The sequence below is a fragment of the Cyprinodon variegatus genome, unplaced genomic scaffold, assembly GCF_000732505.1.
Source record: "Cyprinodon variegatus isolate N-32 unplaced genomic scaffold, C_variegatus-1.0 Scaffold127, whole genome shotgun sequence".
Lineage (NCBI taxonomy): Eukaryota > Metazoa > Chordata > Actinopteri > Cyprinodontiformes > Cyprinodontidae > Cyprinodon > Cyprinodon variegatus.
Genome location: NW_015150580.1, coordinates 406,547 through 420,577, shown reverse-complemented (window position 1 = coordinate 420,577; position 14,031 = coordinate 406,547). Strand labels below are relative to the sequence as shown.

The following is a 14,031-nucleotide window of genomic DNA, read 5'->3' as shown; positions in this document are numbered from 1 at the left end:
CCCCAGCGCGTTTTCCTCTCCTCCGGCGTTTCGCTGCATGAGCAAAGGTGAGAACACCTTTGACGAGAATGTCCAAAATATCCAGCGTAGGGAGAACAAAAGTGGGGAATAAATCCTCTGGTGATGTTGCCCTGATGTTCATGAGCTCTTCTCTGGTGAAAGAGCTCCGGGTAGCATCGCAAAAACCAGAGTTAAGTAGTAAAAAGAAACTAAAAAGTGCGCACCAACACACCGTGGCTGCCATCTGCGGCGCCATCAGAGGGTGAGTGAAATAGTCCTTTTAAATAGTCCTTTGTACCCTCAAAATTGTAAATCAAATTTTTAAATAGATCTGTAAGGGGAGAAATGGGAAGTGTGCAATAACTTGGTTTTTGATTGTTGTTTTAGCTCACTTTTGTTTTTATTTGTATTTATTGTTTCTAATGGCAGCTACGACTATGCACTGTGAACTTGGGTCCATGACAAATTTCCTGACTATAAAGTATGTTCTAATTTATTCTAAGCTAGGTTATCTTAGTCTTGCACACCTATTCAATATAAAAAGGCTAATTGATAAACCAAAAAGATCCTTTTCAGAATGTCAACAACTACAGATGGACACTTCCTACATGGAGGAACAGATCTGGAACAACAGCATCTACAAATCTATCAGCAGCTGTTATTTTTATTTAAAAGTATGCATGAATGTGGCAACATACTGTGAAAAAAGGTAAAGAAATTACAGAAACACTTACTCTATAAATCTATTAATCTATTTAAGAAAAAATCTTATTATACAATGCAACTATAAAACTATATAATGTTGTATAGAAGCCTCCATGCTGTCAGATAATAACAAGCTAAAATGTTCATAATGTAGGCTAAGTTCCCTTAATTTCAGCATCCGACATGCCGAGGTGAGTTCACATGCCAGACCGTTGAACTATTCTTCCATTTCTCAGGCGGGGACACTGAAGTGTGTGCATGTAAGCGTGTGCAAGCACGGTTTGTCCACATCACTCAAAGACACTAGCTTCTTTTATTGTCACATGACAGTGCATCAGACTCCTAACCAATTCTCCACTGAAACTGAAGCTAAATGGATACATAAATGCTAGCTTTTTAGTACCTTGTGCAGTAAGAGGAAAGGAAATAGTATGCACAATGGCATTAGTTGAGCATATTATAATGCTTAGCATGTGGCATTCTAGTTTAAAGTATGAATAAAGTACTGCTTTTGGTAGATCCTTATTTATATGTTAATGTATGCTAATAAAATGCACTTAACATTTGAGATCTTAAACCCCCAGTGGGGTGAAGAGTCAGCATGTCACCAGCACAGAACTAACCAAACAACTGTGAACCCAACAAAAACCTTACATCTGTTTTTTCACTAATGGGATTTGTTACACATCAACTCACTGATCAAATAACACACTACAATTGTCACTAATTTACACTATATTAAGACTCATTTCAAGTAGCATCACTAGCTTTCTTTAATAATTTTTTTTTTTACCAGCTTACTGCGACCAATAAATGGAAAAGCTTCTCAATTTAAGACTAATGAGTATAATAGATGCAGCCATGGGAAACAAAGCTCTCCCTTGATTCAGTGTTTGTAGGAAGAGTCATTAAAACCAGAAATCTGTCATCTCAAATTACTTTTGAATCTCCCTATTCCAATTACACCAGTGCTTACACCATAGTAATGGGTATGTTAATTAAGTTTAAACAAGATTATAATAAACTGTAGCTCCAGATATTACAAAAATCTCAACAATTTAGAACGTATTCTTAACAACAAGGTAAGATCATTTGAACTACCCTCCTCTTATTGGCTTCCTTGGTTCAGTAGTAAATACATTTGTGTTGCAGTAATGGTGAAAAAAAATCCTATATTAAGAGAGACTTATTTTCTAACAATATTAATTCTTAAAAATAAAAAAAAAAATCGGTGTTCGTGCTGCACTAGAAAAACAATCGAAAAATAATTAAAGATTTCTTTAAATAAGTGCATTTTCCCTTTATTTGAATAGGTAAATGAGATAATTTGCCAATGGAATGAGTATTTTTACTCATTTTTATAAGATAATTAGATAATATGCACTTGAAATAAGACAATGCAGCTCTGTTGTCTTATTTTAAATCTAAATTGTGTTGTTCCATTGGCAAAATGTCTCTTATCACCTCAATTCCAGAACAAATGCACTTATTTTAAGAAATTACCTTATCTAGATTTTGATTTTTTCCACTGTGTGAATGTTCTTTGTATGGTTTGTATATCTCTAACTAAAGATCTCGAATTAATTCAAAGCTAAACGTGAGCAAAGATCCAGATATGGCCACCTCTGTCTCACTTCCTCCCGCGGCTTTTCATATCCAGCTGCTCTCAAAATATCCTCCATTAATTTGTGGATCATGTAGAGCAAGAAGTGGAGTCAACAGGGAATGTCAGTAATTACACATAAAAGAAAAGAGGTCACCGCGACTCCAGATGAAACAAGACCTTAATAACGACATTGGATACTGCTGTGTTGGCACATAATTTAAAACGGTAAAAAGAAATAGAATTTTATTTTACATCCTGCCATAAAGGAAACTGACATAAAAAGTTTTTGTCTTGTTGTTTTTTTTTTTATGCATACATAAATATTTTTCAGTGCGTTACTTATGATTTAGTTTAACATGTGCAATCTCCAAATAGCACCACCTATTGGTGACTGAGTGGTACTTTTTTTTTTTTTTTTTTTAATGTACGACAGAGTATTAGGGCCAGGCTAGAGATTTTTTCCCCTGTATTTCGAGAATGAAGTCATAAAATTACCGGAATTAAGTCGTAAAATTACGAGAATAAATTCATAAAATTGTGAGGATAAAGTTGTAAAATTATGAGCATAAAGTTGCAATGAGAATAGTCACAAAATTACGAGAATAAGGTCGTAAAATTGTGACTTCATCCTTGTAATATTACAACTTTATTCTCGTAATATTACAACTTTATTCTCGCAATGTTTTGATTTATTCACGAAATAGAAGAAAAGATTATCTCTAGCCTGCCCTAACACTCCGTCGTAGGGGCAAGTATTTTAGTTTTAAGAAAGTTGACATTTTTTTTCCCCAGGTTAGGCAGAATTTTTACTGGATAACAAGAAAATGCAATTATTAGTACATGACATTTATTTATTTATTTATTTTTTTTTTTTTTTTTTTTTTTTTTTTTTTTTGGGGGGGGGGGGGTGCATATTCAAAGATTAAATACCAGAACTTTATTTTAACCAATAAGAAAGTGTGAATAAATAAATAAACTCCATCTTGTTGCATTGCTTATCTCTATAGTCAGTAGGAAACTGAGGTGTTGGCTGTGAATCACATTGCCTTATAGCAGGATTCATAATTCATAGTGTGCTAAGTTAGATTTGTAAAGGTAGGTTAAGTCACAGGATGTCTGAAAGAGTTACAACACCTGTCTGAGTTCAACATAAAGGAAACTCCTCATAAATACCTCCAGCTTCTTGCCGTCCTCATCATAAACAGACATGGTCACCTCAACGTTTTTGGGTGTCGTCTTGCTCCCCTTGTCAAAGTCCCCTTGAACAAGAGTTACATAGATGTCGTTTCGGACGTCTCCTTTAGGACACAAAGCAGAAGGGAAAATCTGTTACTAATGGGTAAAATGGTGCAAAAGTTTTTTTTTATTTGTGTTAAAATTAAGCTCTAAAATGTATTTTTATTATACCCTTTATATAATATATATTCTTAAAGTAAAAAGTAGAAAAATCTAAATAATAAAAAGAAAATGTCTTTAAAACACTCCACCTGGCATAATTATCTCAGGAAAACCCATCTTCCGTGCCACAGCTGTCGATCGATCCACCAGGTGAGGAAAGTCCTTCCTTATCTGATGGATGTCTCCAGGAAGTAGCTTCAGAGTCACCCACAGACCTGATGACACAACCAAAATGAGCAAAGAGGGAGCTGAGATAAGGTAATGAGGACAGCACAATGGAGGGGCGCCCCAGGAAATCACTAAAAACAGATTCCTTCCTCTGATTTCCACTGACAATTGTCATAGTGATAAGGCCCCAGGGCAAAAAAAAAAAAAAACAATCTATCAAAAGACATTGTGCTGGAGAATTAAAATGAATATAATAACTCAAGATATGAGTGTGTGTTCTCCAAGTTCTACTCAGAGTGCCATGTAATGGTCACAGAAACAAGCCCTTTTATTCACTTTGCAGATACTCTGCTGTTATGAGTGACACGTCCCCTACTGGCCATGCTGGAAGCCCTTTGATACGCCAGCATGACTGAAACAGCTGCTATCAACGCTCTCTGCTGTTCTCCCCCCAGTGCGGGTTAGAGCAGAGCTGACATTTATCAGAGTACGACTTCATTGGGCATGACAATACAGCTGAGACTTTAACAGGGAAGCCCCCCCACCTTTCTGCGGCTGGGATCCCTCAGAAAGGTAAGGCTGCTTCACCAAACACAGACCTAAAATTACTAAAATCTCTGTTGACTAGATGCAGAAAAGATTACATGACAGTTTGAAAATGTATATAATATATTCATGGACATATAAGCTAATACTTTAAGTAACTTAATTTAGGGAAGTAAACTTGTTACAATTTTGACTGCAATGTAAAAAACGTCACCAGCATTTTTTAAGCGAAAAATCCAAAAAATGTAAAACTACATGGGACATTTTTTTTGATCTGCAAGAGAAAATGTCAATGCCAGATTTGCTTCCATGTATCCGTTTTATTCTTGTTTTTTGTTGAAGGTCACCAATCATCAAAAAACAAGAATCTCCTGCAAACTATTGTCAAGGTTTGAGGAGAAATTGCTGGCATATCTCTTCATGATTTGAATGAGCTTTAGAATTCCAGAGCCTTAAAGAGAACTAGGGACAAAAAAAAAATAAAAAATCGTTTTTGAAAAAGTTGCAGTTGCTAAAAAGGTTTTAAATTCCTGAAATATTTCAACAAACTGACATGACTGCTGGCGTTGCTTTTTTTTTTTTTATAATTTTTTTTTTTTAGAATAAAGTCAAATTAACATTTCATGACACTTAAATTGATTTAAAATTAATATGTATGCGCAGTATGCTACATCATATGCTTCACATTATTTTAACCTTTTTTTTGTTCATTCTTAGTGTGGTGGACTGTATTGTGCTGTGGTGGTGCGCCATCTCAATTACATGTTACGGAAAACCATCTACAAGTTTTCCCAAGCCTATAAATGAGGTAAATGTGTTCAAACAGAGGTCTTCAACAGGGGGTCCGTGATTGATTAGACTTTTTTTTTTATAATTCCCCATGCAATTCTTTCCACTAATTGAAATGTCATTCAATACATATTAACATGAATTCAACACACTGTAGTAAACAGATAAATGGAAGCAGAAGATGTCTTTCAATCATCAATAAACACATTCAGTGACACACAGGAGCTCTTTCAAGCTGGGGAACCGTTTCATTCACAACACCTGTCCCATCAACTGGGAATCAGAATCAGAAATACTTTAATAATCCCAGGGAGAAATTACTTCTGTTACATTACTCCATTTTTAATAGAGTGACTATAGGACCAGTTTGATATAACACAATCCATTTTGCCATCAGTTTGGGGGTCCTTGGCCTGGAAAAACTCATTTAAATTCAGCTTAATGGCCTAATCAACATTTCTTAATAATTGGTACAAAATAAAAAAAATGTATCCAAATCAAACTTTGAACTGGATGACAAAGCCAGGGACGTGATTGCTGCCAGCGCTTCTGAGGAGTTTGTATGGGATAGAAGTAATGACAAAATCTAAGGGTGTTGTGCTCGTTTAAATGATACATTTAGAATGCCCCTTGATCAAAAAAAAAAAAAATCCTGGTAATGATTAGTTTGTGGTTTAAAATAAGACTAAGTTAAAAAAAAAAAAAAAAAAGAAAAAAAAGGCCCTTTTACTAAGTGTACCAGCTGAGCATCGCAGAGAAAGTGTATGATTTTTCTTGTCTTTAATTTGTAGTCATATTTAAACATACAGTATACGTCTTTTAAAGGTACACTGGATAAAATTACTGTTGTGATTATATTTTTACTGTGCTGTGCATGTTTTGGTGACGATTTAGATTGAGAGTGAAAAGAAACTCGATTTCGACTGAAATCGATTTCTATTTTTCCCTGAAGGGAAAATTTGTTTCTACATACAAATTTCTTGTTGTAGCAAATGCCCTTATAATCAGAGGCCATATTGTATATCCTATACACACAATGGCATGTAGCTGTGGGCAGCGTTGGTGTCGACTTTCCACATTACCTTGGCCTTTGTGATTGACTTCTTTAGCGGTGATAACTTTGTTGATGACAGTCTGCAGGAAGTCGTTCTCTCCTGCCACCCTGGGTGAAAAACGGGAGATGTTCAGCTGCTTGTGGCGAATGGCATCGTCCAACGCCAGCCTGCAATATGTACACGACAGGCAAACACCACGGGAGGGGAGCAGAAAGATGGCAGAAAGTAGAGAGATACAGCAGGAACGGGTTTGGAAGAGGCCAACAAATTGGTGGGTCAAAGAAAGGAAGCGAGATGAATGAGAGGGAGAAAAAGAGACATCGCAGAGTGATGTGGATACTACGATAGAGATAAAGTCACTTGTTAGCAGTAAACAGTCGGCAGAATGAGTAAGAAGAGAAAAAATACAATTAAGAGAACATGCTTTCTTAAAATCTACATTACATCTCAAATAACTGAATCCTTATGATAAAGAAAAAAAAAAAAGAAAAAAAACTAAGCCAAAGTGGCTTAAACTCCTAAATATGAAAGAAGTTGTTAATTCCCCAAAACACATGATGCGCCAAATAGAAATGATTACATGTAATTGAGAAATCTGCAGTGTGGCAGCAGTCACAACACCATAAAGAGAAAATGTCTGCAGTTCATAAAACCATTATGGGACCAGAAAACAGAATGGAAGAAAAGAAGAAGCGTTGATGTTAGGATGAAAAGCACAACAAACCGACTTTAACGGAGTCTTTAAAATTACAAAGAATTTCAATCCTAAATTAAATGAGTAAGTGTCGCCTTGCTCTTCCAAACAAACATATTTCAAGCGTTATTTTCTGTTGGTCAAACTGGTTCAAACCACTTTGACACCCCTGATCTAATGCATCAAGACAGAGATGTAACCCCACTTAAGTATGTCTATGCTTTATTTGCATAAATAAATGCATCAATGCTGCTCAACATGGCGGCCATCATGGCACTGCTCTGCTAAAAACGCACTGGAACAGAAACGCAGCCCCTTCACTTTGTACGGCTTTATGCCTCCTCTTTCTCCTTACAATACTCTACTAATTATCTCGGAGGTGTAGCGCAGGTTGGTGATTATTGAACAGACTTTGCTTTACAACCCTCTGAAGGCTGAGTTCATTCCTGTTGGAGCACATTTTCCTTTCACTTTTCACATTATTAAGCGTAGATATGGTACCTTTTGTTACTTTCCCTGTATTGGGCTGGAAATTTTACCTGTGAACCACATGCCCACTAGAAAACATCTATCTATTAAAATTAACCCTAATTGATTTAATGCGATTTTCTAAATTACAACTAAATGTTGGGTTTTCTTTAGCTGTGAGCCATAATTAACATAATGGTTACATAATATATCATTATGCGTGCAATACATTATGGGGAGTTTTACAATTTAAAATGAATTACTGAAATAGATTAACTTTAGTGTTTCTAGCAGTCTAATATCTAGACTCTACAATAAGCACTTTTACTTTTAGAACACTTGGAAGACAACCTATTGCTTGGTCCCACAGTTTTGTTTCTGTTTTTATCTTCAGCCACTTGTAGTTTAGAAATATATTTTTTCTTGCAACTATCTCTTTCAATCTGCAAAATATGCAGATTAAGACTTAGCCAGATTTCTTTTCAATTAAAATGACAAAGGTCATTTCAATGACCATGGCTGGTATTTGAGAAAAATGGGGCTCATGACTTATAAACCTCCCAATAGGCTTTTAGCAGGGATATTTCATTTGGACCTTGGTGTCTCACATCTTTAGGCTTTGCACGGTGTTCATTTTGTAATGTAGACTCGGAAATATTCTATTTATAGCTATTTCCTGCATTTTTAGGTGGAATGCAGCTAACATTTTGTCTTTGTTACAACATTACTTTTGTCCTGATTATGGCAAATATGCCTGCTTGACTAGAGGAGAGAATTTCATAAGGAACACGTGATCATTTTTGACTACAAAATTATGTTTCATAGGTTAATTCAAACAATCAGATTTGTTCACACCGCTGTTTGAGCATCAAAAAAGTGTTTGTTGCTTCATTTTGATGCTTGTACACACTAAGGTAAGACGCTCTTCAAGAGCATCTTTGATGCTCCTGAAGCGCGTCCAGTAAAGTATGTCCAGATACATCTAACGCTTCTGCTGCTCCTCTCCCAAGTGGCTTTGCTATATTTGCTGTGATCAGAGGTTAAAAAGTAGCTTTAAAATATTTTTATTTGAGTATTTTTCTGTGCATTTATTAGTTTGCTGTGTGGTGCGCTGTCACTGGGAATCCTCAGGCTGCCTCAGGCTTGGTCGCCTCTAGGGGGTTTTTCGCTACTGTTCGTGGCGGCTGGAAGGAGATGTTAGCGTTTCTCCTGTATGTGGCACAAACTGCAAGCACCAAAATAATAAAACTGAACAAATTTTGCAAGCAGGTTTCAACATTTTAAGTTAGTTTCCCTCATTGGTTGATGTTTAATATCAAGCAGCAAAAATAAAACAAATTTCCAATTCCAACATGTGCTGCTTGTGAAATTTTTAACATATGAGCCAAGTTTCCTAGAGGAAATTAGGGTGTAACAATGGCGAAGATCCAAAATAACAGGCCAAATAATTTCTAAAATGTTTAGTAAAGAGCATACAATGTAAGCCCTTACACATTGCTAGCTAAAAGCCTGCCTCCCAACTATTACCAGTTTTACTAGTAATTGCCAATTTGACTCCCATGAAGTTCAAATCAATTTATTTTTTTGCTAGTTCTGAACTTTTACTACACATTTACAATCAATGCAAGGATTGTGGTGTATAATTGACCAATATCCAAATCTAACTGTGAGGGACTCCTTTTTTGTTCCATTTATTATTATTATTATTATTTTTTTTTTTATTGGATCAGCTTCATCAAGTAATATTTGTTTATTCAGGTGTTCAGATGGTTTTCTTTATAGTGCATTCAATTGTAAAGGAAGCTTTGTTTAATGTATAATGTCCAAGACATTTCCTGTGGGTACAAATTATCCATCCAACCATCCATCCATCCCTGTCCACACTGAGATTTTTGCTTTTAATTGCCTGTATCAAATAGATTTTCTGAAAAAAAATGTAAATGGACTTTGGTTGTTTGGTTTCGTTAAAAAAAAAAAAAAAGGCTTAGAAATTAATTTCAGCAAAACGGTAACATAACTATTAATAAATGTTCAAACATAGTTCATACATTTAGTATGTCTAACATTTAATGTTAACCTGTGGAGGATTTTGCCCAGTCTTTTTTCCAAATAATGGCTTAAGATCACCGAGTTCATGTCAAAACATCCATTATTTTTTCTGAATGGATGAGTGGAGCCCAGATTACATCACTCTAAATGTCTCCTTTATTTATTGAACATAGGCAATAATGAGTTTGGGCAGCAGGAGTTTTATTCAGGGCTCATTTTCACATTTGGACATAAATAACTCCTGCATTAAGAAAAAAGGTTCCTCTGGGCTAAATCCAACAAAACGGTGGCAATTAATGACATTAGCTTAATTGATACATAAGAGAGTCTTGGAGGTCTTGCAACGCCTACTAATGTGGTGTCAAAGATTGTAAACCTCAGAGAAAACATCTATTCAAACAGTAAAAGTCTGATATTTTACATAAAGAAAAAGAACAATTTGATTAAATTAAAGAACGTTTGCAGCAAAATGTTCTTACGGCTGGAATGGAATGAAGTGCTGCTTGTCCTCATCGTCCAATTTCCCCGTTATGATGTCGGTAACATCCATTACTGCAAAACAAAAAAAGAAAAAAAAAAATCAACAAAATGATTCTAAAAAGCTTAGTAAAACATTCAAGGCTTGCATGGGATAGTATGGCAATGTAAGAGACAGAGATGGTTGGACTTTGGAGGAAATAGCAGCTATAGCCATTTTCCTCTCTTCTTTGCTAAACACTGATTACAAGGACTGTGCCGTGAAAAGCAAAAAGAACCGACAGAGTTCATACTCTCATTATCTATATGTACTCTCTGTACACTTTCCCATTAAAGCGAGCACCCTGTTTTTAGCCGTTTGTCTCTCCCAAACAAAGTCATGAATGGAAGTAATTCTGACATTATGAGTTTTCTACAGGGACACAGTCTTTCTGTTTAGCTGTGTGCTTCATGGACAAATCCATTAATGAAAATATTGCTGCAATAAACTATGTGCTGTATGTTTGCTTTCTTGTCCAGTTTGAAGTACTCCTACCTTACTGTCCCTATAGATGTGTTCCTTTCAAGAATAGAGCAATAACACGATTACCACCACTATTAGGACCATTAGGTATTGGTTCTCCATTTAATTAGTGTTTTTCATGGAAATTACTTCTGGGACCATGTCTGTTTTAAGTTGATTTTTTTGCAATGATAGAAGCATTGCTGCCAATAATTTTGTTTAGTTCTTTAAGTTTAAGTTTTTTTTATCGCCATTAAACATGTTCCAGTGTATCTACAGGACAAAGGCTTCAAACAACCCGAACTATTCCTGTTACTTATTACAATTCATGTTGTTTAAATCCCATGCATAGCTTCAAATGTTGCAAAGGTAAGTGTTAAACCTCAGGAGGTCAAACGACAAAGGAAAGTTCATTGAAAAGTAAAACAATTGTCCATTACAGAATTATGCAGACAAGCTTTTCTATGGCAATATAAACATACAGGCCTTGCAACTTTTGTTCACTGTTCACAACCCCCTCCGTCTGCATAAAAGCAGTAATGGAACACATTGTGGTAGCATACCCTATGAGCATCAGGTATAAGCCATTATAGTGCAGAAAAAAAAAAGTTTGTGTTGCTAAAAATATGGTAAGAGAAAGGCAAAAACATCAAAACGTAGGTCTTTGTGGAAAAATTGAAAATGGAGTCAAGGTGTCAGTAAGTATTTTTTGTTTTGTTTATCTATTTATCATTTATCTACCTATGTATCAATCTATCTATGTATTTATACAGACCACCAAAAGGCACTCTGAAGCTAGGGGACAAACAGACAGGAAGTGGTCTTTTTGACCTAAAACCACATCTGAATCAGAGTGCACGTTTCTAAAAGTTAATAGCTTATGTGATAGAAAGCTCACAGAACAGCAGCAGCCTTAAGCATAGCTTAACAGTATTCATAGTAAATAAGACTCAGTTTCAACTGTTAAAAGAAGACTGGGAGCTGCAGGTTTTCAATTGGATGAGTCAAAGCCAGAAAGTAATTGCAAAGATGCTATGGAATACGCCATGAAATACAATTATTGTTTTTATCAATTAAAAAGCACACTCTTTGGTTCATCATACAGAATCTTTGTACACCAAGAAGGCAAAGGGTTGGTTTATGAGTGCGCAAAATCAACTCACAAACATGGAGGAAGCAGTTTGATGGTCTGGAAATGTTTTGCCGATCCAAGGTTGTTAAATTCAAACTGAGAGGAATCCTGAACCAAAATGGCTACCAAGCATTCTGCGGCACCATGCAATGCCCTCTGGCATCTGCCTAGCTGGTCTGGTATCTTGATAAACATTAAGTGGCCACTAACGTCTTTAGATGTGAGCGCTATTCATCTGGTCTGGGATGAACTGGACAAATTATTCAAAGCAAAGTAACCTACGAGATTTATGGGCACTTCTGCAACAGATTTAGGACCATCTTTCTGAAGAATAATTGATTTATTTTATTGAAAGAATGCCTCAAGAGTGTTCAGCTGTTATATTTACCAAAGGCAACTTCAAACATCTAGAATAGATTTGTCAATAAATTAATTCAGTTCTATTTTTAAACTCCAACTACGTATTTGTACTATGCTATCTCTGCTATTAAACATATGTTGCTTGTGTTGTCTATTGGGGCCATGTTTTGTAAAGAAAGTACACCAAACATTGTGCCTCTTTGTTCTCTAGTGACGTTGCATGGACACAACCAATGACAAAGTTGTTGTCCCTACTAACAATGCATAGACTATAATGGTTTTTATTCTCTATAAGGTATTTTTCATTCCGCTCTTTGTTGGACAAGACATTGACAAATCCATGTCTGCTATTAAGAGTCTAGTTGTCTTGGAGGTCTTCAACCTTCTAACCCTTAACGGATAATTGGTCTTTTTCAAAACCGTTAAATCGATGCAATCAGCTTAAAGTCTTGCAGATTATCAATTAGCATTAAATGATCAGACTGGATTGCATTGGACTTAATGCCATATTTTTTTTAAATGAAGTTCTTTTGACCCATTGGACCAGTTTGTCATGTAAAACGTTATCTGAGGGACTTTATGCAGAGACATCAAGACAAAGAAATAAAACAAAAACTAAGCTGCACTTTGTACAAAGTCATACAAAAAAAAAAAAATGGGACTGTTGCATAGCTGCAGAGATGTCTCCTCTGATCCAGCAACAAGGGACACATTAAGAAAAGCATTGCTTTTATCCAAGAGTCTGAAAAAGCCCTCAGTATTTCACACAGAACAGGGGGCACATTCTAGACATCTATACAGCGTGATGTGAAAGAGAAGTGATGCTAATATGACCTTGCATCTACTCCGTTACCCAGGAGGTTAGAGGATAAGCACATACAGTAAAGCTTTTATAACTAATGGCGAAGCTAGGCAAATCTATTAAAAAAAAAGAAAATAAATTTCCTCATGCTGTGCACAGTTGAAACAATGATGTCTAAAGATAGGCCACTGATAAATCAACCTGTCATTTACCTTCCCCTTAAGTGGAACAGAAGAAAAAAAAAACACTAAAAGAAAGACATAATTTTCTCAGTCTGACAACTGTGGGCAGAACGCCAAACTTATTAGTTTACTATAATACTGGACGTTTGCCAACAGAACATAACTCATTTCTCTTTAATTCGGCAGAGCCTCTGAATTTTAGCTCAAAATATTTATGTATTTAAACAAGGATTGGAAATGATCACATAAATATTTTACAATTAGCTTAAAAAGACATGGTCTGCACACTACACCCACAGAAAACCTGCTAAAACCTGTTTGTTCCATATCATTATTCGTCTCTCTACATATGAAAGAATGTTAAAATTAGCACATAAAAAAAAAAAAAAAAAACACCACCCATCTTCCATATTGGCCATAGCTTATGGTTCCACAGCCCATCTCTGATTGGCTGATAAACCTGTGTGACCACTCCTCTCCTGGAGGAACATTCGAACATTATGAATCATCAAAACATCAAAGCAAACTGAAGCAGAACCTTGGGCTTTGCGATCTCAAAGCGAACTTACAGCCCTAACAACTGACTATGTGTTTAGATTGTTCGTTCAGGTGAACATTTAGGCAGCAGCGTGAGAATGGGACACTATAGCCCCATTTACACTACCCTTTTGAAACCGGGCGAGATCGGTCAGAGCACGATAACCAAGATAACTGTTTAGTGTAAATGGCACACATAACTGAACTGGACCGTGCCAGATACAACTGAACCACGCTAAACTGGAAGCAGTTCATCAGTAGGGCTCGGCGCAGTTCAGTTCTGGCACTGTTCTCAGATAACAAAGAACGCATGAGCAGACAGCGTCATCTCCATACAGTCAGCCACCGTAATCATGAAATTTCCTGCATTCATAAAAAAATTAGCTTCCCTACCGTGCCACACGATTTCCAGTGATAATTTTGCTTAGCAGTGTAATGAACCTCAACATCTGTCGTTGTTTCCTGCGTCCGTAAGCCCTAATTAGACTACCATTTTTCTTATCCAATTGGGGGAGTGGCGGCCTAGTGGTTAGGGCATAGGGCTTTGAATCCTGAGGTTGT

At 36.1% G+C, this 14,031-nt stretch overlaps 1 protein-coding gene across 1 annotated transcript in view; it reads right to left on the bottom strand.

Annotated features, from left to right (window-relative positions):
- The window catches only part of dock1 (dedicator of cytokinesis 1), a 255,571-nt gene that overhangs the window by 220,390 nt on the left and 21,150 nt on the right, over positions 1-14,031 (bottom strand). The window contains exons 11-14 of the mRNA XM_015375901.1: positions 9,958-10,030; positions 6,295-6,434; positions 3,799-3,924; positions 3,485-3,609 (exon numbers count right to left, since the gene is read on the bottom strand). Coding sequence (XP_015231387.1) covers positions 3,485-3,609; positions 3,799-3,924; positions 6,295-6,434; positions 9,958-10,030 — 464 coding nt within the window. The remainder of the gene's footprint in view (positions 1-3,484; positions 3,610-3,798; positions 3,925-6,294; positions 6,435-9,957; positions 10,031-14,031) is intronic.